Genomic DNA, 20124 nt, shown 5'->3' with positions numbered 1-20124 from the left:
CATCAAAATTTACTTCCTAAATTGGTAAAACGGAAGAATCAACTTGTACATAAACGCAAGCAAAATTAGTCAATATCGGTAATTTCCTCGTGAGAATGAAAACAATAGTGAATGGATTGACCAAAAAAGGTAGGTCATTGTCAATAAGCGAAAGATTTTTAAAAATTAAGTCTATTTTATAAAAATAGCTGGCTAACCTGTACGCCAAGAAACGGTTTATTTTCTGTTTTCATTACTATACTATTTGTTTCCCTTACTGAGATTTTTTGAGCTATAGCAAAGAATTTCACAAAAAAAATGGTCATCCAATTTATGTAGGTCACCCCATCGACTAAACAGCTCAGACTGGAGGTCAGATAGTTGTAAGTCTTCTATCTAATACAGTTAAGTAATACAAGGAAATACTAACCACAATGATCTATTAAAGTTATACTATTACGCACATAGACTATGAAAATAATTTAGAAAAGATTGTGCAAAAGTTAAAGAGTTCTATTGACTATACACGCTTACATTCTTTTATATAACCTTTACAGTCAGTTGTTGAATGTTGAGAATACTAAATAATTGTTAATACTAATCTATACTTGGAATATTGCCTTATAACGAGCGGAGGATGAAGAGCCAAGTCATTAACTGTTCGTCCTTTCTTATGTTTAAATTTTTTTTTAAATATATCGCGAGGAGATCAGAGAAAATGTTATTGAAACTAATATTGAATACGCATTTAATGTTAAATAAGAAAACGTGGATTATAGTTACGCAACACATATGACGATGACTAGAATGAAGCGTTAGTCATCTGTAGGTATTTATAATATTATATTTATTTCTATATTATATTAACGTAGTATTTTCAGGGGAATATGTAAATTACATATTCACGACAATCAAACATACCATTCTGCGTAATTCTACTTAGGTGGATACGTCATGGACGGGGGTATTGCACCATATGGTAAGGTATAAATGGGTTGGGGTATACCTTGCACACTTTGGATATTTGGGGACATATGGTACGGTATGTAAGAGATGTAGGCACCTTGTGGTGGTAATCCTGTGGCCGTCTGAAAAGATATTGGTGATGATTGTTGTAACTGGTTTGGTTGCAAACCTTGTTGTTGCAACTGCAATTGTTGCTGTTGCTGTTTTAAAAGTGCCAAGTAAGCTTCTTGATCCTTGACTTGTTGTTCAAGTCTTATCCTGTCTTGCTGTTAAAAAAAAAGACACAAAACACTCGATGAAAAACTCTGTTCCATATTTGAAATTTAGAAGGATCGAGAAAATAAAACGAGAAGGTAAAAAATCGTACCTCGTAGGATTGAATTTGCTCTTTTTGCTGCTGCTGCGTTCGAAGTTCAATGAGCTCTTGCTGTTGCTCCTTTAAATATAAAAGGAAAGTCGAATATGAGCATGATATATATAGATTTTACAGAAACTAGTAAAATACATCAATTCTCCAGCCACCCCATCCTTATTTACCCTAAGCAACTGTTGTTGTTTTTCGTGCTCACGTAGCAAGTCGTTCACTTGTTGATCATTTGACTGATTTTCATTCTAAAAAAAAGACACATATTCATCTCATGAATTTCATTGCACTGACATAACTATTCAACTACATCAAAACAAAACAAAAAAATGAAAATAAATTGTTATTTCCAATCATTCAACGCAATTAAAGTCTTAAGCTGAACGTTATGTGTTGTACACAATTTACTATTTTGAAAAAAACTTCCATTCTGCGGAATCTATTTAGATTGAAACAATCTTTTAGTTGCTGAATTCACCTGCAACAATACTGATGCAAACATACCTCGTTTCTTTAATATATATCCATCATGGCGTGTCTAGGATTTATGAAAAGTGGGGGAGTCACTTATGACGTGAAGAAAAAAGAATTTATACAGCTATGAATTTGAAATTGTCATAAAAAAGTGATGCAATTGCCCTTTTCTTTCCCTGGCTACGCCCTCTAAGCTTGTTCAAAATTTCATTGTAATGTTTATATATTATCCAATTTAATGACATTGTAAAATTAGGATTTGAAGCTCGGAAAAGCGGTGTTAAGTTTAGTGCACTCCTTCCAACAATATTAGAGTAAAAACTAACCACAACTGCCGTTTGGGATTCCTCTTTGTAGTCAGGAGGTGGTGGGGGTACAGGTTGAAAAGTAGATAAACTGGAACGTCGTGGTTTTAATGCAGGAGGTTTAGTGGCTGTAGGAGGTGGGTTAATTTTACTTGATGTAATGGGAACTGTAGTCGTTGGGTTTCTCGTCTCATTTGAATTCTGCTTACTTAATTTCTCGTGCGTTTTAATGCGAGCATTGTTCGCGTCTTGAAATTTATCCAATGAAGTTCTCCGAGTTATTTTCTTCTCAATCCACGTGTCATGACGATCGGTTTGAGCTGCCCGCACGGCACTTTTTATCCCCTGTGAACTGTTCTCTTCCGGCTAAAAGGAATGAAATTATTTACAGTCAAATACAGACTTATAATAAATGAGTCAGTGGGAACATTTTAAACTTACAGCTGACTCGCTGATGTTCTTACGACGGTTCATTACAGCCTAAATAACCACGAACGAAATATTTAGTCTTGATATGTTAATTTTTCTGTTTTTACTTTTTTCTGTTTTCTGTAAAAATGAATGATTATGATCTGAAATTGATTAAAACATTCTACAGCATGACTAAAATTTGCAGGCTACGTCACTGTTGCTTAAAGAGAAAACGAATTGAAAAGAATGCGAGAAGAAAACAACGAGAAACATTCATAAAAGTAAATGTTACCTCCAATTCGGATACACCGTGATGGACAACAATTTGCTGAAAAAAATATGAAATCACATAAACATAAAATGAAATAGGAAACAATAAAAAAATATGAAATCGATGAAATCACAAATAACAAATACGTTTAGATGCTGAAAACACAGAGTAAGTAATATAACCGCATCCTGCACCTCCCTTAAATCCCCTCTCCTCTCCTCAAATCTCCTACCCTGCCCCTTCCCTCAAATCCTCTCTTCTCTCCCGCCCTTCCCTGCTCCATGCAAGTCGTCATTTTATCTTTGAGGTCATAGTAGATATGTTTAAAGTCTCCAACAGCAGGGTTTGATAATACGTAAAAACCTTAAATTTGTTTTATCGATATAAGACTTAAACAATAGCTGCAAAAAAATATCAACAAAAGTACATACATATCAACAAAAGTACATACATATGAAAAGCATCTCAATGTCAGACAAAATATTTCAAGTTTCTTACATGCCAAGAATCGCCAGCTTTTTCAACTGTAAGTTGACTAAAGAGTTTTTTCCCCTCTGTCGCACCAACTAAATGGGACATCTCAGTCTTTGATAGATCACCAAGCTGTTCCGCGTTCATGTTTTTAACAACGCCCATTGCCCTAGAAATGTGACGTAAATCATTAAATGATGACAGTCATTCATATAAAGTCGAGTTGTTTTTCAAGAAGCAGGATAATGGTTAAATAAAGAAAAACTGAATAGTATTAAAAATAATCGCTGAAAATATATATTAAATGGACTCTTTGGTGATTATTTAAAGCATTTAAACAATGTTTGTATTTGATAAGCTATGGAAGACTCTAAAAAATGTATAAAAGCAAAATTCATCATTATAATACATAATAAATAAAATATATTGATCTTTACGAATGCTTATTCCGAGCTGAAGTAGACCACATTGATCCTTACAATTCTCACTTTTCACTGATGTAAACCCAATTGATCCTTACGAATTCTCACATTCCACTAAAGTAAGCCCCATTGATCCTTACAAATACTCACTCTTCACTGAATTTTTTTGATTTCATCCATTGTTGGACGTCAGAAGCAGAAGATCCTTTTCGTAGAATAATAGTCGATTCTTGAGCTAAAACCAAAATAGGTTCGTGCAAATTGAGCGGTAGTTGAAAAGCTATTTCAAAATGTGCTTACTACAACACGTACTGTTTAGTCTATTTGCTGTTGGAGTCAGTGCAGCTTTGGCAGAAATTTTGTCACGTAATTCATTTGTCAACATATCAGCATTAGACACTGCAAGAAACGTCAAAGAAAACCATATATTTGCTAGTTAGAGAGGCATTTTCTTCTGGCATAATATGGAGAACTGATAAAAGACTGAAAATACATAGAAATTTTGATTAAACGCTCATTCTCTATCACACAGGAGCAGGAATACAAAGCAAATGAAAACAATAACTTACATCGTTTATTTCCAAGCTTTCCATCCTCAATGTCTTCGACTTTTTCAACTTCGTCGCTCTATTTTGTATCATATTTTCAAATGTACTAGTGTCATTTGAGACTCCATTGCTTGAATTTGTCTTTTCCTGCAATGAACAAGAATGAGTGTAAAAATATCAGAATTATGATAAAACTACTAAGATGTGAGCATATATATCTCCACTAAGATATGTCATCATATTGACCAAATTTTACCATTGCAACAAATCCCAAGTATGGAGAAGTTTAATATGTTGAATGTAATATTGACTAAGATGTGAGAAACAATAGACCAATTTTTTTTTAAATGCAAAGAGTACTTAACATAATTAGCGTAGCCAGCCGCAAGTTTTGGTCGTGTTATGTAAATTTCAGATCATTAACACATTATTCATTTCTTTAGAAATCTATTTTTTAGCTACAGTGATTGAATACATAGCAGGACCAAATTTGCGGGCAGACTATGCCACTTCTTAATATCCACCGAAAACATGACCATACTCTAATTACTCACAGCTCCAGAAGGTGTTTTCACTTCATTCCTGTTAAGGGAACCTTCAATAACATTGAAAGATGAAAATCAGTAATTTACTCCGAGCAAATTTTACCACTAACTACGCGCCAGAATGAAACATAAACACAAACCTGATGGTGTAAAAACGGTATATGGTACAAAACCAACACCACCCTTTGAATTGCGAACACACCACCATTGACGGCTATCATCAAGAATCTATAAATACCGTTAAAAATTTGTTTTAGTCTTAGATAACACGTGCTATAGTCATCCTGAAAAAAATGTTTTGTTTAAACAATAATAAAAGATAAATGAAAAATAAACTGTCACTTTAAATCAATGCATTAACTGTGCAGCATAAATAAACACAGACACGTGCAACAAAATGCCTTTCTACGATTTTCTCAGACATAACTAATATAGAGTTTAGAAGTTCTAGAGAACTTACCAACAGTTCATCTCCTTTGACGACAGAAAGTTCCTTGGAATTACTTCCAGTGAAAGAAAAGACTGCCGTAGCTTTTTTAAATGTAGACTTTTTACCGGTACTGATGGAAAATACGAATAAAGGAAAATTTTGTAAATGCTAATAACACATTTACAATAGAAATTAAACGGAAATTGATGTTATTTATATTGAGAAAGATCCTTTTTGCGTTGCCATTAAAGCAGGAGATGAAAATGGAAAAAAAAGTGTTACAATCAACTAATGATGCACTATGTCGTGAGTATAAAGTACAAATGGAAATAAAGTATAAAACTTACACTGTTACTTCTTTATTTGCGTTGTTCTTTAATTTCTCTCCTCTTTCAGCAGCACTTGCAGCTACCGTAGCGCCAACATTTGCAGGCATACTGCGACCTGAACCAATGATCTCAGGTGGTACCCATCCACTTCTAAACTTTGGTTCGTAAGGAGCTATTGAACGATTATTCCATTGAGGACTGCTTCTGAAATGGGAAAAAACTACCTTAAATTTACATCGAAGATCACATTGTATCAATGTGTATGTATCAAAATAAATTAATAATAATTGGCTTAGTTAATAATATAATTACTATGTTTACCCTTCATAATATTAAGACAACCATCAGAAATAACTACCAAGTTGACTTATAATAAAATAACTACACCTCCTTAGCTCAAAAACACGTGACAAATAAAGGTTGGCACATTACAGAGAAAGTAATGCAAATCGACTGAATACAATTTAGATGCGATTTCAAAAAAGAAGAAAAAAAGAGTACGAACTTCGGAAGTGTCCATGCTGGACCAAGTGATTGCCAAAGCTCGGCTTCTTTGTCATTCAATGTGCTTCGTAATAATTCAATGCTTTCTGAAGTCATGAGTGGGCTTATGACTTTACTGGCTTCTTCTGGCCTGTAAAAAACAGTCATGGTAAGATAGACAAATGATTTCTTATACAGTTGATCAAAGCTATATGTCTGGTAGTGTGAAGACTGTTCTCGTTTTCTTTTCTTCATTCATCACTACCTACACTGACACACGTTATTTTAGTTCATCTTTTAAGTAGTGTAAAAAGTGTCTTCGTTCTGTAATATTTATTAATTATTACATACAATGACACACGTCATTTTACTTTATATCTTCGATAGTGTACAAACCGTTCTCATTCTCTGTTATTCATTCATCACTACCTACACTGACACACGTTATATTAGTTTATATTTTAGGTAATGTAAAGACTATTCTCGTTCTCTGTTATTCATTCATCACTACCTACACTGAAACACGTTATATTAGTTTATATTTTAGGTAGTGTACAAACCGTTCTCATTCTCTGTTATTCATTCATCACTACCTACACTGACACACGTTATCTTAGTTCACTCACCCTCTTGTACATCGAATCAACAATGACAACGGATTCATAAGATGATGCAGAAGTTCTGCAGAGCTTGGATTTTTGAGATGCTCTCGTAATTTACCCTGCATACAATAAAAATCATCAGTTATATCATAAAACACCATCAAGTCACGAAATTCGACTGTCACTCACCAATAGAATAAAGGAATACTTGCACTTTTGAAAAGCATCAATGAATTCTTCACGCGGGGGAGAGCGACTTTCAATTGCTTCAGCTAATGAAAATAAGAAAGCTACAAGTAAGCACAACCAATCTGTTCCAACAAACAAATAAAATAATTGCTGGATTTTTAAGATTTGTCTAACGAAGTCTTAAAATTTGAAAGAACAAGCAACTAACGACGTTGCAATAAGTACAACATTTAACAACACTTAAATATGTCACCTTCTTGTTTACGTGACTTTGATTTTTTGCTTTTATACTTTATCTCTAGTTGTTTCCAGGCTTCTGCAACTTGTTTCACGCGATACACCAACTCCTCAATATCATCAATACAATGATTCAAGATGTGCTGTTAAAAATATAAGCGATGATTCAAGATGCGCTGTTAAAAATATAAGCGATAATTTAAGATGTGCTGTTAAAAATATAAGCGATGATTCAAGATGTGCTGTTAAAAATATAAGCGATGATTCAAGATGCGCTGTTAAAAATATAAGCGATGATTCAAGATGTGCTGTTAAAAATATAAGCGATGATTCAAGATGTGCTGTTAAAAATATAAGCGATGATTCAAGATGTGCTGTTAAAAATATAAGCGATGATTCAAGATGTGCTGTTAAAAATATAAGCGATGATTCAAGATGTGCTGTTAAAAATATAAGCGATGATTCAAGATGCGCTGTTAAAAATATAAGCGATGATTCAAGATGTGCTGTTAAAATATAAGCGATGATTCAAGATGTGCTGTTAAAATATAAGCGATGATTCAAGATGTGCTGTTAAAAATATAAGCGATGATTCAAGATGCGCTGTTAAAAATATAAGCGATGATTCAAGATGTGCTGTTAAAAATATAAGTGTATACAGACTTTAATGATAACGTTCGAGAAATCAAAACGTTCCTTCAAAGAAATTAAAAACAAATCTAGTAGACTTCAAATCAAAATACCATGGAAACATACTTACAACTTCTCGGTTAATCTGCGCCCCCATGAGGTTTAGTGACATGTTCCCATCGTAACTTTCTCCTTGAATAGTTTTGGTAGCTGTATGGTTAGGTCCGACGACGGGAGTCTCAGTCTTTCTAGCACCAATATCAGCCTGTGATGCAGCAAAGTTTTATAGGAATATAGTTGTTGTAAATCCATCAATTAATGTACAAAAATAAAGCACGTATGGTACTTTAATGCATGTCAACATTGTAGAGTTGGGATGATAAATATGCAAGAACAATATATATGTGTTTGTCATTTTCAAGGAATGAAGGCAACTGTTACAAATATCAATGAACAAATGTATTATTGACTAAATACCATAATTAGTGACAAGAGGATTTTTACCTTTGGTGGAGATGGCGCTGGTGCTGATGGGGGTGGTGGTAAAACTGATACGCCTTTTGTTTGACTATTTGATCTTGAGATCACCTGGAAAATTCATAAGAAGTTTGTTACGAAAATTTATAAAACCATAGATATTTGCTTCATCACCAATGAAATATTTGTCTTTTGTAGCATACCCTTGGATTTTTTGCGATCATTTTATTGATTTCCGGTGCGATAACATGGGCCTATAGAAAACATTACTTTGTTAAAGAGTTATTTATTATTACAATCTACTGATCATTGTACTTACGGGTACTTTATCGCACTGAAAAAGATGAACAGCTGCATATTTCTCAGCAGTTTGTACAGTTGAAAAGACCAAAACACTTTTTAACATGGGATCATCATTCACTTCTTGTACAGAGTCAACATGTGATGATGGATAACGCTCAATCAATTCTTGTGTTTGAAAATCACGTAATATGATTTCTTTCTCTGTAATAGACAATTCCATTTCCTTTGTCCATGGTTCACCTTTCGTGATTAACTCCTACATAACATAGAAAAAGGGAAATAAAGAAGTCATAATTACACAACACTTAAGATAAAATTTGCTCTGTTTTGTTCGTAAGTATAGCTATTTTGACTTGAAAAAATCCATAACTAATGAGGCATTCTTTTTTTATACCTTTGCTTTCTGAAGCCGCTCTTTAGCAGAAACCATTTTATCACCGGCTGAAAGAGGAAACGAAGCCAAATGCTAGAAAATATGAAAAAGAACATGTAAAGCAATGAATTAAAAAGGAAACGTGATGGCATAACCATTACACGACATAAAAATAGTGAAAGAAAGCAAGCTAGAGCGCACAAACCTCGACATGAAAATTACTGCGAACTGCAGACGTGCCATTGTTTACTGATACAACTACAACAACAACCAAAAAACTCAGGTCAAGTCAAAATTCATTGATTCTTCATCGTTTTAGGCCCATGTTATATTGATTGACATTCTTTAATAAAATTTTACACACTTCATATAGCTGCATTCTACTTTAAATCATTGACATGTGCTGACTTTGTGCAAGGATAATCTATCCATAAATATATAAATCTACATCTTATAGATCATCAACGGTAAAAAGAGCATTTTTGGCAACAGCTTTCGGGGAGTAAATGATAAACATAGTCAATATATACCATTGGGTGGAGTAAAGAAATTTCTTGGTCCTCCATTGACCTGAAAAAACGGAAGTGTTAGTCAGTAAAAGTCCCTCCCCCCTCACTGCTACAACAATACGACATTTTAATAGACGCCCCCTCGAGACGAGTTCTTATGTCTTCTGTTCAACACATATATAAAGCAGAAACAACAATTTCAAAAGCAAAACAACAATAAAATATTGATTCGTAGTCACAACTGCAACACGTATAAGTGCTCTAGGAACAGGTCTAAGATAGACAACAATTCGAGCAACATTATCGAGTTTTGTAGAAGGAATGAGAACGTTCAAGATTAAGATAATTTACCGAGTTACACCGTAGCGGAAAGAGGATTTTTTGAAAATGACAAGGGTCAAACTTTCATATTGTGTGGATTTGAAAAGAAAGCTTCGTTTTTATTGAAGAAACTTCCGGACAAGAAAATCTTTGTTACAAAAATATGTCGTTACATCACTTATATGTTTCTTCATAGTTTGATATTATTCCATGTGAAATATAAAAATTGTCAAACATAAAAACTTTGTTGATGTTTGTAGATGCAGAACGTTCAGGTTAGTAAAGTCCTGAGAAGGAATGTTGGTGTTGATGTTTACCGACGTTTTGACAACGTTATAGCAGTACACATTTTGATTCTGAATATGACTACCACTAAGGTTGTCTTAACGTCAGTCAACATCAACACCAACATTCCTTTTTAGAACTTTACTAACCTGGACAATCTACATCTATAAACATGTCAACAATATTCCCGCGTTCAAAACCATTCACTTTATAAAGAAATTTTAATTTCACTGCTCACCAAACTATTTCTCCTATGACCAGCAATAGGCATTGTTGAGTAATCAATAATTCTTCTAACATAAACTTGTTACCAATTACACTTTCAGCGATATTTTATAAATCCTATTCAATCGTGTGTTTAAGTATATTACATCAAAAGTTATTCAACACATAGCTGAATATTTTAACGCTCAAGATAATAAAACTGGAAATACTTTCGAATCACTGAAGCATTTTTCATAAAGATTTCATTGGTCACGAGAGAAGTGCAAAAGACCCCACACGGTTTATTGGTATGCGAAATTGTCAGGATCTCAATAAAACATTTTTTAAAAATTTTTCGACTGAAATTAATAATAACTAGAAACAGTGAAATAAACGTAATTCATGAGTAAATGCTACTCGATAAATGAGTAACTGCTGATGTTACTCAAATTATCGAGTTAACTTTACTCACATTGAGAGTTTTTGTAGCTTTACTCGTTTAAAAGAGTAAAACGTTTTAGTGTAAAATTTCTTAATCAACTCAAAGCATGACTAAAACTATTTTAGTCATTTATTTGAGCAAAATGTAGTTTACTCAACTCAGCAATCGAGTAAAAATTTTGTTACTCTGTTTCCTGAATACCTAATACTTTACTGTGTCCTCATTATTATCAGTTCACGAACATACTGAGGATTTTTTGCATTGCATACACATGACATGATTGTTAGTAATTCAATGTTGTATATAAAATGATAAACAGGTTGTTATTCAACCTGCACTGACACACGGCGGGCCAGAGGTTTGAGTTGAGTAACGTAAACTTTTGACGCAAAAATACTCAAATATGAAAAATAAATAGTCCTATTATCTGGTCTATTACAGGTAGCAATGTCATTAAAACAGAAAAATTCAAGAATTTATATCATCAGGAAAAATTCTGCCGAATATTCAACAAGTAATCATTCATTATGGTGCACGTTTCAATCATCGCTTTTCACGTGCATGTTTACGTCATTGCTTGCACGTGTGAGCAAACATTGGGTTGCTGCAAGAAAAAATGTTAATGTATTAAGATACAGTTGAACTTGATAAATGTCTTTTATCGTTGTCTGCAGGCGACTACAACCCATAATTGAAAAATCTAAAAGTTCGTTATGAAGTGCGCTGAAATTTTACCATCAATAAATAATCGAATATTTCACATGTACAAGATAAAAACCTTGCTTCTTTTTGTTTTTTTCAAAGTTTTGTTTCACAAAAGCGTGGCTCAAGTACGAATAAAGTCAAAAGTAGGATGTTTTAAACTGACGCTTATCAATCCTAAAATGTATACACATACACCGCATCGTACCTGGTTGCTATAATTACTCATGGTAGACGACGATGATCCTGTTTGGTTTATATCGTCATCAATTCCACTATCACCAGTACTTGTTAAAGATGATGAACGAGAGCTGTGAGCGTATGATGGGGAATTACAGCGATTCTTTGAACGAAATAAACTCCTTTGAAAAGTAAAAATATTTTCACGTGTTGTACAGTACTACAGTAGCTACGTTTTTGTTAAGTTTTATGTATCTTTATTAATAACAATAAAATTTAAGATACGTATTTACTACATAATAATGTTAAGACAAACATGAGGTATAGGAAGAAAAATAGATCACGTGAAAATATTCTAACAGTTTTGTCGCGTAAATGTGATTCTTTAAATGTCTAAATCAGGATTAACCAGATTCTTAATCACTAAACTTATGATTATAAGCCCCACTTTTGGAATTCACCAGTAGTGATTTGATGTTGAAACATGAGTCAATATGTGCTCCATTCTACTGCCTTGAACAGCAGTGATGTGGAAACTGTAATTATTATGTACTTTAGTCTCGCCTCATAATCAGAACTAATCTTATTTAGAACACAAGTTCTCATAACTTTGATCTAGTGTCTTTATCGTACATTAGCAAATGTAAACACCTTAATCTTTCTTCATCTAGAATAATCTAATGCTTAATCTTTAGTCCATAAATGTCTAGTCAAGTCTGTGACTTTGTTAAAAATAAGTCATTTTTCGAACTCAAGTTCATGCATAGTTTTATATCAAAATATGTCACAACTTACTTCATAATTTGATTAAAAAGTGTTCATCATCTCCTAAAATTAAAGTTTCTTCTTAGTGCACGATAAGGAGTGAATTCTTTTAGATAAAAAATAAGTCCAACTGATGTAGTTCTGATGTAGTTATTGAAAAATAACTAAAACATGACTAAACAAAAATTCTCAGCATTTTGGATGATGTGTGATGCCTGACATACACAAGTATAAACTAAATACTAAGCAACAGCATAATTTTCCCACTTTAACATAAAGAATGTTCAAGACTTATTTGTGTAAATTTCAATTTCCGGCCACTTAGCAATACTAAAACACATTTCCTTGGCAACAAAACAAAAATTTACAACCACGCTTGATAAATCGATCTAAAGTATGACGAACATGTTCGAGACTTTGTGCAGTAATAAATAAATATATAAATAAATAAAATTCAAGATAAAAATAAATAAACCATCTACATGACACATCCTTTCATTTCATCTCTATTTATACACGGTATAAAAACATTTGAGATATTCTATCGACATTCCATGTCATTAGACAGTAAAAAATTCAGCTAGATTAACATTAGATTTGTAACAGTGTATGCTTTCCAAAATCAGATTAGTCTGAGAGAAACAAACATGTATTTGTTTACAATAAATTTATTGCTTTGACGAAAATGCAACGTGAAAGCCATATTCTCATCTCTAAAATACAGGGATGACGAATGATTATCCATATTACTATCTCTTTATGATAATAATTTCTTTGCTAAAACCCACAAAAAAATAAACATTGTTTTTTTCATTCATGCGTTTCGAATTAAAGTTTTGCACTTTGACTTTAAATTTAATGAAATCCAACTGCGACTTTAAGTAACATGACATAATTTGTAAAGCGTCAGTAGCGATTCCTTGAAAATGATTTTTGTTTTGAACTTATTTTATGAAACTAACAGTATGTTTCTAGTATTTTTTAAATATTGACCATAATATTCGGTGCTAAACTTGCGAAATATATGAGCGGCTGACCTTAATCCACAACGAAGGACATTGTACTTGTTTGTACATATTCCTCAAGTCAAATTTAAAGCAATTCCTGAACAATTTTTACGTAAAAAACGCTGAGACTAACCTTTTCAATAAAGGTAGAAACTTTTCGCTGGTTTGATAACTTGAAATACGACAAATACATCGAGCAACTTGAATTTAAATCTGTTGAAGAAATGTAAAGTCAAGCATTTGGTACATTCAATGTTAGCGAATGTAAACCGAGACTTTCCGAATCGTCACAATCCTCCGATGAACATACAAGCAGTGACGTCAAATACTCAAATAATCATCTTTTATGTCTAAAATGAGTTTTATTTTGTATTTACTTATTATTGCTATGATATTAGTGTTCTTAAATATCTTCTTGATGATCTACATGGACCAAAACGACAAGAAATTGCAGCCAAATGAACATTTTGAATACCAGGTAACAATGATAACAGGATTGAGGTTATAATGGATCTGTTCATCATATTGATGGACATATTGATACATATAGATCATATTACTTTATATCACTAGTTCATCCCCCAACTGTGACATAGTCAAAACTCAAAAGTCTGAGCTCAACATCTATATGTTTATTTCATCTAGTTGGACAATGAATGGACAAATTCCCTTTATAAAATGAATTTGGGAAAATTAAAAAAAATTCATGAACTTCCAAAGGACAAGAGTGGTGAATACTATATCAATAAATACTTCATACAAAGTCAACATGAATCCCTACCACATGATGTTGTTCTTGTCACTCACTGCACAGAAGATCATCTATATCGTTTGATTTCTCTTGCCAAATTATGGCAAGGATCAATATCTGTAGGTTTGTAAGAGAAAGTGATCCTGCTATAGATTTCTTCTAAGTTATGTTTGCCAAACAATACCACAATAAAATCTTAAGAAAGTGTACGCTGTTGTTTTCATTCAAAATATGATTCTGGAATATTCAATATATTTGTTTCAGGTGTTTTTGTACCAAACAATGCCCTACGCCAGACTTTAGATATGTTGAACCTGCTTTATCAATGTTATTTCCACATTCGTCAACAAGTATCAATCCATTTGATTCACCCAGTAGCCATGATCATGAATAATGCAGCTGATACTTTGATAGATGCAATGGATAAATGGAAAAGAAAAAATATCAATTGTGTCAAGGCACTTGAATTTTTCCTCAAAAGAAGCCAAGATGATGCAAAAAATTATGCAAAAAAGGTTGTGTAATTGTCTGAAAAATTACCCTGCATCCATTACTGTACTTTTATAGTATAAATGTCTGATTGACTCTCATTCAATTGATGCACACATTGCTGAGCATTCAAAAGCATACGTTTTGCAATTTATGTATTTGTTCAATTTAGATAAATTATCCAAGTAATGTTCTTAGAAATGTTGCGAAACATGGTCATTCCTCAATCTATTCCCTTGTCATGGACATTGATTTAGTTCCAAATCAGAACTTGAGAAGCAAATTCTTAAAATTTGCAACACAAAATAATCTATTCAACGGAGGAAACAGCTTTTATAACGGTATATGAAAATAACTGTATGTGTTATCACTGGCCTTAGATAAAATGTATTATTATGTCTTATTCATTAGTCACTGCATTATTTTAAATAATTATTTTCACAGAAAAAAGCGTGTTCGTTTTGCCGGTGTTTGAAATGAATTCGGAAAGCTACGAAGAAGTTCCGAAAGAAAAGTCGCAATTGTTAAATATGCTCGATAAAAGTATTCGTCCTTTTTATTATGAAGTTTGTCAAAAATGTCAGAGACGAACGGATTACACAAGATGGAAGAGGTAGCATTATTGACAATGTACTGATGAAGTTCGTCTTTGTACTGAATAATTGTGTGTTCTAAACTGTTCCTAGAAATCCAATAAGCCAAATTAAACTCGTCATTTTAAAGTTTAGATAATTCTGAGAATTATTTCGATGTTGGATACGAAGTTTCGTGGAAAGATCCATGGGAGCCCTTTTTCATTTCACCAACGTCCGCTCCAGATTATGATGAGAGATTTAAACAGGTAGAAAAAACTATCTTTCTACAATAACTTATATTTGATGGAAGTAAAGAACAACCAACTTTCATTTTTCCTGAATTTTGAATTTAGTATGGCTTCAACAGAATAAGTCATGCTTGTGAACTTCATATGGCTCGATATCGTTTTTTTATTTTGAATCGAGGCTTTCTTCTTCATCTTGGATATAAAGACAAAAACTCGTTCCACTCATCGAAAAACGACGAAAATAATCGAAACAGGAGACTTTATAGGAATTTAAAAACTGAACTAAAACAGAAATATCCCTTTTCAAAAAATCGATGTTGACGTCATCTGAGCTGCGCCTAGGTTTTTAATGATCAAAAAATCTTTTCTCTTATTTAGCCTCATTTTTAATTGTAAATTGTATATTTTTTCCGAAGTTTTATTGACAGTGTAAATATGTACAAATCGAAATGCTAGATTGTCCTTTCGTCCAGCAAATGAATTAATGAAAAGAGTTTAGGGAATTGAAAATTGTTGAAACATGAAAATTGCCGCTGGACAGAAATGCCGCTGAACAGGTTTATTTATTCCAAGATACCTTAAAGGAAGAAACTGTGGATCACTTGCTGCATTCATCATTAACACCAGCTAGTTTCATCTCCATCTTTAATGGCATACAGAGAATACGGACTTTGACCTCTGCTCACAGCTTCTGCAATTTTCTCGTTTAATTCCCTTATAAGAGTTGAATCTTGTATAAATGAAGATAACGAAGGTCTGGGACTGGCTTCAGCTGATCGTATAACGTCGGGAAAAGAGGGGTCTAATGCAGGCGGTGTCGGTGGATGTGGAGTTCGCTCTATAGTGGGAACCTGGAGTATTACGAGCGCGGGAGTAAGAGAAGGCCATGTTCCACGGTAATTGCTTGTATTCTTTTGAAGATTGGATACATAGTTCTCATCGTCGATACTCTAGGTCAAAATCAATTGAACCAAAACACTTAATGAAAGGTGTTTATCCTTTGTGTTATCTATTTATTGGTTTATAGATGGGTAAAAAAGACAGTTGTCGTGAAGCAATCACTATTTATTAAGACGAAAACAAAACCTACCATGGCATGATTATCAAATGTAAAAGCTCTTGGTTTTGATGACGATTGACAACCGCTGTCAGCGTTTTGAATTGTGGGATTTATTTTGGTAACATTCATTGGAATTTCCTAAAAAAAACACACGAACCATTCTGTATGAAGCAGCATTCTGTACGGAGTATGAAAGATAAGAAATCCAATAAAACATCACCTCAATAAATGACACAACAGAAGGGCTTGCCGTTGATTGATGATCAGAGATTCTTTTCTTGTGAGACTTACGAAAAAATCTCATTGATTTATTCTTGCTCATTTTTACCGAGTTGTTAACTTTTTCCCTCCTAAACAGACGGAGAAACAAAATTACAAGAGAATGATCTCTGACATTGACTGGGTTTGATTTGAATTTTTTTGAAGTAGTTGCATCAGATCAATCAAAATAACAAGTTAGGATTAATAAAGTAAGAACACCTACGTACGTCTAAACTATACTTACAAAGCAAGAGGTGGAGTATTTAATGTTTGTGATCGACGTCTTCGATTCAAATATGGCATTTCTGGTGGCTCAAGGTAATCCAACTTTCCAGTTCCTTCTTCTTCAGTAACAGATCCTGTCGTTCTTAACGCCCCCATTAAACGACGAAAAAGAGAAGGTTGTCTCTTACATAAACAATATAAAAATACGAACATTAAACAGTAAATCAACGAAACATATATACAAGCTAATAAAATACCTATACACAAGCTAACAACACACTTATTTAGGGCTAAGGCAATTGAGGTGAACAGCGTACTTTCAGGGTCATTTATGGATATTCAACCTTTAGAGCAAATTTCAAAGTAGACTTTTGTTTACCTTTTTTGCTCATAATTTAAACTCGCCATCTCTCTCTCTTTCCTTTTACGATTTTTGAAATTTTCGTAAATTAATTTCGCGCAGTAAACTTTGCCAATTGTTAATTGTTGTGAGCTTAAACTGTAATGAATGTTCCATAGTTTCATTGAATGAACTCGTAAACAGAATAAAATAAAAAAGAAGTGCTTCAAAACCTGAATCACGTGGTATCATTCGATTCAAAATCTTTACAGAGATTTTCGGCCACAACCTCTTTATAACTCGTCGAAGTTCGTCATCACGTCGTGATGGTTCGCCACTGTTATAGATTCGGAGTGCAGTCCGGATCAAAGCAAATAAAGTGGAAGTGAACAAGACAGTTCCATCACCCATAATGGGCATGTTCATTTTGATGAGACGCTAATGAAAAAAAGGAATTAAAAGTTAAGTTTAATGGTTGGGTTGATGAGAGTGACGAGATTTTTAAGTTAAAACTGAGCAAAGTAAAGCACAATTTCATAGCACATTCACATAAAACACTTATTGTGTAGAAGTCAAATCATGTAAATACATATAATATACAAGTTACAGTAAATATTTGCAACAATTGAATTCACGTCATACTTACTTTATATGCAAGAAATTTTGGACACTTTCGCCCAAAGCCAACAGGAGGAGACATGTCACACATCAAACGATAAACATTCTTTTGTGTTATCCGACCACTTTAACGTAATAACATGAAGTTTTTACATGAGGTTTTGAGGTTATTAGTTGTAGCAAAACGAGCACAAAATTTCAACGTTATTTAAACGTATATATAAGGAGATTTGTTTGCACAAACTCACGTCATGTATGAAAGAATTTTTTTTCTGAACTTACGTGGCAGAAGGGTCGTACTCGGACCATACCCTCAAGAACTCGTCCAAATGATGTGGGCCTAAAATGGACTCGTCACGAGTTAAATACTCAAAATTGTCCAAAATTACAGCAACGAACAGATTCAACATCTAAAAGACGATAAAAAACGATGTGTTTAGCACATCAAGCTGATCGTATTTTGTACATGTATAATGAAGATAAAACCCACGTTTAGAATTGTACATGACAAACATACCAAGAAAGAACAAAGGAAATAGAAGGAACAGAAATAGATTATAGATGCTGCTGTGTTTCCACAATGAGCCCCCGGTTTTAGACCAGCGTCACTGTCACACAATGCGTGGTCAAAACAATCCTTCATTACAAGATGCCAACTTTCACCAGTCGCCGCTCTATAAACGAATACGACTGAGTTAATAGTTAAGGTTAAATTAGCGGAATAATTTCTTACCTAAATAAAGCTTGCAATGCTCGCGGGAAAGTTTGAAAATTATTGTGATGCTTTATATTTGTGGCATCATCCAGTTCTATTCTTCCAAATAGCTAAAAAAAATGAACAGGTTGAAATGATTGACACATGCACTTAAGTTCAGAATAACAGGATAGTCATGAAAACACTTTGAAATAGATACAAAAAAATGGCAATCCTAAACATTCGTTCAATGGAAGGTTGGTCGTATCGTCATGAATTGGTCAGTTTCTACATTCTGTCAGATAGAAATCAGTTCATCACCTGCATTCCAACTACGGCATAAATGAAAAACAAGATGGCCATCAAAGTTACAACATACGGCAAGGCTTTCAATGATTGAAAGAAAGTCCACAGAAGCATGCGAATGGTGTAGCCTTGACGAATGAGTTTGATAAGTCTGGCAGCACGAAATAAACGGAAGAAAGTTGGATCTATAGGAATGTCTTGGGTATCCTGCGACAGAAAGGATGATGAGCATGATTTTAATGTTTTTCGTTCGTGGAGAAATATGAGCCTTTGTAAATCTTTTACTGTTATAGTATTCGAAAAATTTTCTTGCAAAAAACGAGAAAAGGTTAACAATACACGATAATGGGGGTGGGAAAACGTGAAAGTAAACACGTTATGTCTTACCCTCACAAAACTTAAGATCACTCCTGAAAATGTGATGACAACAATAATAAAATCAAACACGTTCCAGCCATCACGAAAATAATTCTAAAAAATCCAAAGTTTGATTTAAAATACTAGTTATAAAGAAAAACACACCAATTTCATAAAAAATAAAGAGCGATGATATTTTCATACCTTTTTTAATGCAATCAACTTCAACATAGCCTCAACCGTGAAGATCATAGTAAATCCAGTATTTAAATAGAGCAACGTATTGTGATACACGTCACTCATACCATGATACTGGAAATAAACAAGAAAATGTCAAGCTTGATAGCTTCAAAAAGTTCAAACCATAATATGAGCTTCTCCTGATATTTTCCCAATAAAACATTTGTCAAAAATAGATTTCTAGAAAGGCTACACGACCATATAACGAAATATATAATATTCTCTTGTACAATGTACTTTAACCAAAGTAAATGATCATCTAAGTCACTCTGTGAACACACCTACCTAAAACGTTCGAAGTAAACAAAAAATTGAAAAGAAACGTGAAACTCACTGACATCATGAGGACGATGGCATTTAAAGCAATGAACGCCATTATGATTATTTCAAATTGTTGTGACTCAACAAGAAGCCATATCTTAAAAGAAATTGTCTTTTCATCCTCGGGCATAAAACGCTGACGGGGTTTCGCGTTGATAACAAATTGAACACAAGCACGCTGAAAAAGAAAATCCGTCATAATGAATGCTAAACTCGTGACAATTTTACATTATATAATGCATGCAATTTGAATAACTATATAAAGCAACACAGGACTTCAAACTCAGAGAGGCCAAACAAAATGGTATCTGGAGATCTATATTTTAGACTAGAACAACGTAAGTAAAGCGTTTTTTATTCTTTCGACGTAAAAACACATCTTATATTCAAGAAGATTTGCACCATGGCAACTTAC

General features: G+C 33.4%; 4 protein-coding genes across 14 annotated transcripts in view; 1 reads left to right on the top strand and 3 right to left on the bottom strand.

Annotated features, from left to right (window-relative positions):
• Positions 1–402: 402 nt before the first annotated feature.
• LOC124452957 (nuclear transcription factor Y subunit beta-like) lies at positions 403–3015 on the bottom strand. The gene is made up of 6 exons (XM_047003626.1): positions 2792–3015; positions 2530–2568; positions 2110–2454; positions 1483–1557; positions 1313–1381; positions 403–1211 (listed from the first exon to the last, which is right to left on the bottom strand). Exons 2-6 carry the CDS (start codon positions 2560–2562, stop codon positions 915–917), a joined length of 819 nt encoding a protein of 272 aa, XP_046859582.1. The 5' UTR covers positions 2563–2568; positions 2792–3015; the 3' UTR covers positions 403–914.
• Positions 3016–3833: 818 nt separating this feature from the next.
• On the bottom strand, positions 3834–13478 carry LOC124452951 (epidermal growth factor receptor kinase substrate 8-like). Of its 5 annotated transcripts, none has more exons than XM_047003616.1 (21): positions 13358–13478; positions 12248–12280; positions 11481–11634; positions 9340–9379; positions 9015–9067; positions 8831–8902; positions 8453–8692; positions 8337–8387; positions 8161–8244; positions 7787–7921; positions 7043–7169; positions 6790–6872; positions 6625–6719; positions 6021–6149; positions 5534–5719; positions 5217–5316; positions 4897–4984; positions 4766–4806; positions 4233–4358; positions 3976–4062; positions 3834–3898 (listed from the first exon to the last, which is right to left on the bottom strand). In XM_047003616.1, exons 2-20 carry the CDS (start codon positions 12250–12252, stop codon positions 4042–4044), a joined length of 1830 nt encoding a protein of 609 aa, XP_046859572.1. In that variant the 5' UTR covers positions 12253–12280; positions 13358–13478; the 3' UTR covers positions 3834–3898; positions 3976–4041. The 5 variants fall into 5 exon arrangements, with proteins under 5 accessions (XP_046859572.1, XP_046859573.1, XP_046859571.1 ...); XM_047003617.1 differs by having other exon boundaries at positions 9015–9064; XM_047003615.1 differs by lacking the exon at positions 13358–13478 and having other exon boundaries at positions 12248–12573.
• LOC124452955 (beta-1,4-glucuronyltransferase 1-like) overlaps positions 13467–20124 on the top strand; it is a 9706-nt gene continuing 3048 nt past the window's right edge. The window contains exons 1-7 of one of the 3 annotated variants that reach the window (XM_047003622.1): positions 13467–13702; positions 13870–14098; positions 14240–14490; positions 14637–14805; positions 14909–15077; positions 15188–15305; positions 15393–15797. In XM_047003622.1, the coding sequence (XP_046859578.1) occupies positions 13571–13702; positions 13870–14098; positions 14240–14490; positions 14637–14805; positions 14909–15077; positions 15188–15305; positions 15393–15608 (1284 nt within the window). In that variant the 5' untranslated portion in view covers positions 13467–13570 and the 3' untranslated portion in view covers positions 15609–15797. Of the gene's footprint in view, positions 13703–13869; positions 14099–14239; positions 14491–14636; positions 14806–14908; positions 15078–15187; positions 15306–15392; positions 15798–20124 lie in introns of those variants that run through there. The other 2 variants (XM_047003623.1, XM_047003624.1) reach the window with 2 other exon arrangements.
• LOC124452949 (voltage-dependent calcium channel type A subunit alpha-1-like) overlaps positions 15671–20124 on the bottom strand; it is a 17508-nt gene continuing 13054 nt past the window's right edge. For 2 of the 5 annotated variants that reach the window (XR_006950912.1, XR_006950913.1), the window contains exons 30-41: positions 19723–19887; positions 19353–19460; positions 18807–19262; positions 18525–18616; positions 18309–18465; positions 18074–18201; positions 17820–17916; positions 17213–17611; positions 16853–17016; positions 16568–16697; positions 16378–16485; positions 15671–16237 (exon numbers count right to left, since the gene is read on the bottom strand). Coding sequence is in view for 1 of the 5 variants with exons in the window: in XM_047003612.1 (XP_046859568.1) it covers positions 15905–16237; positions 16378–16485; positions 16568–16697; positions 16853–17019; positions 17215–17366; positions 17416–17611; positions 17820–17916; positions 18074–18201; positions 18309–18465; positions 18525–18616; positions 18807–19262; positions 19353–19460; positions 19723–19887 (2289 nt within the window). In the remaining 4 variants the exon portion in view is untranslated. Of the gene's footprint in view, positions 16238–16377; positions 16486–16567; positions 16698–16852; positions 17020–17212; positions 17612–17819; positions 17917–18073; positions 18202–18308; positions 18466–18524; positions 18617–18806; positions 19263–19352; positions 19461–19722; positions 19888–20124 lie in introns of all 5 variants that reach the window. The other 3 variants (XR_006950914.1, XR_006950915.1, XM_047003612.1) reach the window with 3 other exon arrangements.

This window comes from Xenia sp. Carnegie-2017, unplaced genomic scaffold, assembly GCF_021976095.1.
Source record: "Xenia sp. Carnegie-2017 unplaced genomic scaffold, XeniaSp_v1 HiC_scaffold_25, whole genome shotgun sequence".
Lineage (NCBI taxonomy): Eukaryota > Metazoa > Cnidaria > Anthozoa > Malacalcyonacea > Xeniidae > Xenia > Xenia sp. Carnegie-2017.
Note: the sequence above shows the minus strand (reverse complement) of the source record. Positions and strands in the feature narration are given on the sequence as shown.

What these genes read in the sequence shown, in the direction of transcription:
- LOC124452951 (XM_047003616.1), bottom strand. An exon ending in TTTCTTTACTCCACCCAATG is followed by an intron (nt 9,068 to 9,339) that starts GTATATATTGAC and finishes TTGTTGTTGTAG; the next exon opens with TTGTATCAGTAAACAATGGC. An exon ending in TTCAGTGCGATAAAGTACCC is followed by an intron (nt 8,388 to 8,452) that starts GTAAGTACAATG and finishes TGTTTTCTATAG; the next exon opens with GCCCATGTTATCGCACCGGA.
- LOC124452957 (XM_047003626.1), bottom strand. Translation starts at nt 2,562, where the DNA reads ATGAACCGTCGTAAGAACATCAGCGAGTCAGCT. An exon ending in AACAACAACAGTTGCTTAGG is followed by an intron (nt 1,382 to 1,482) that starts GTAAATAAGGAT and finishes TTATATTTAAAG; the next exon opens with GAGCAACAGCAAGAGCTCAT. An exon ending in AGCAAATTCAATCCTACGAG is followed by an intron (nt 1,212 to 1,312) that starts GTACGATTTTTT and finishes TTTTTTTAACAG; the next exon opens with CAAGACAGGATAAGACTTGA.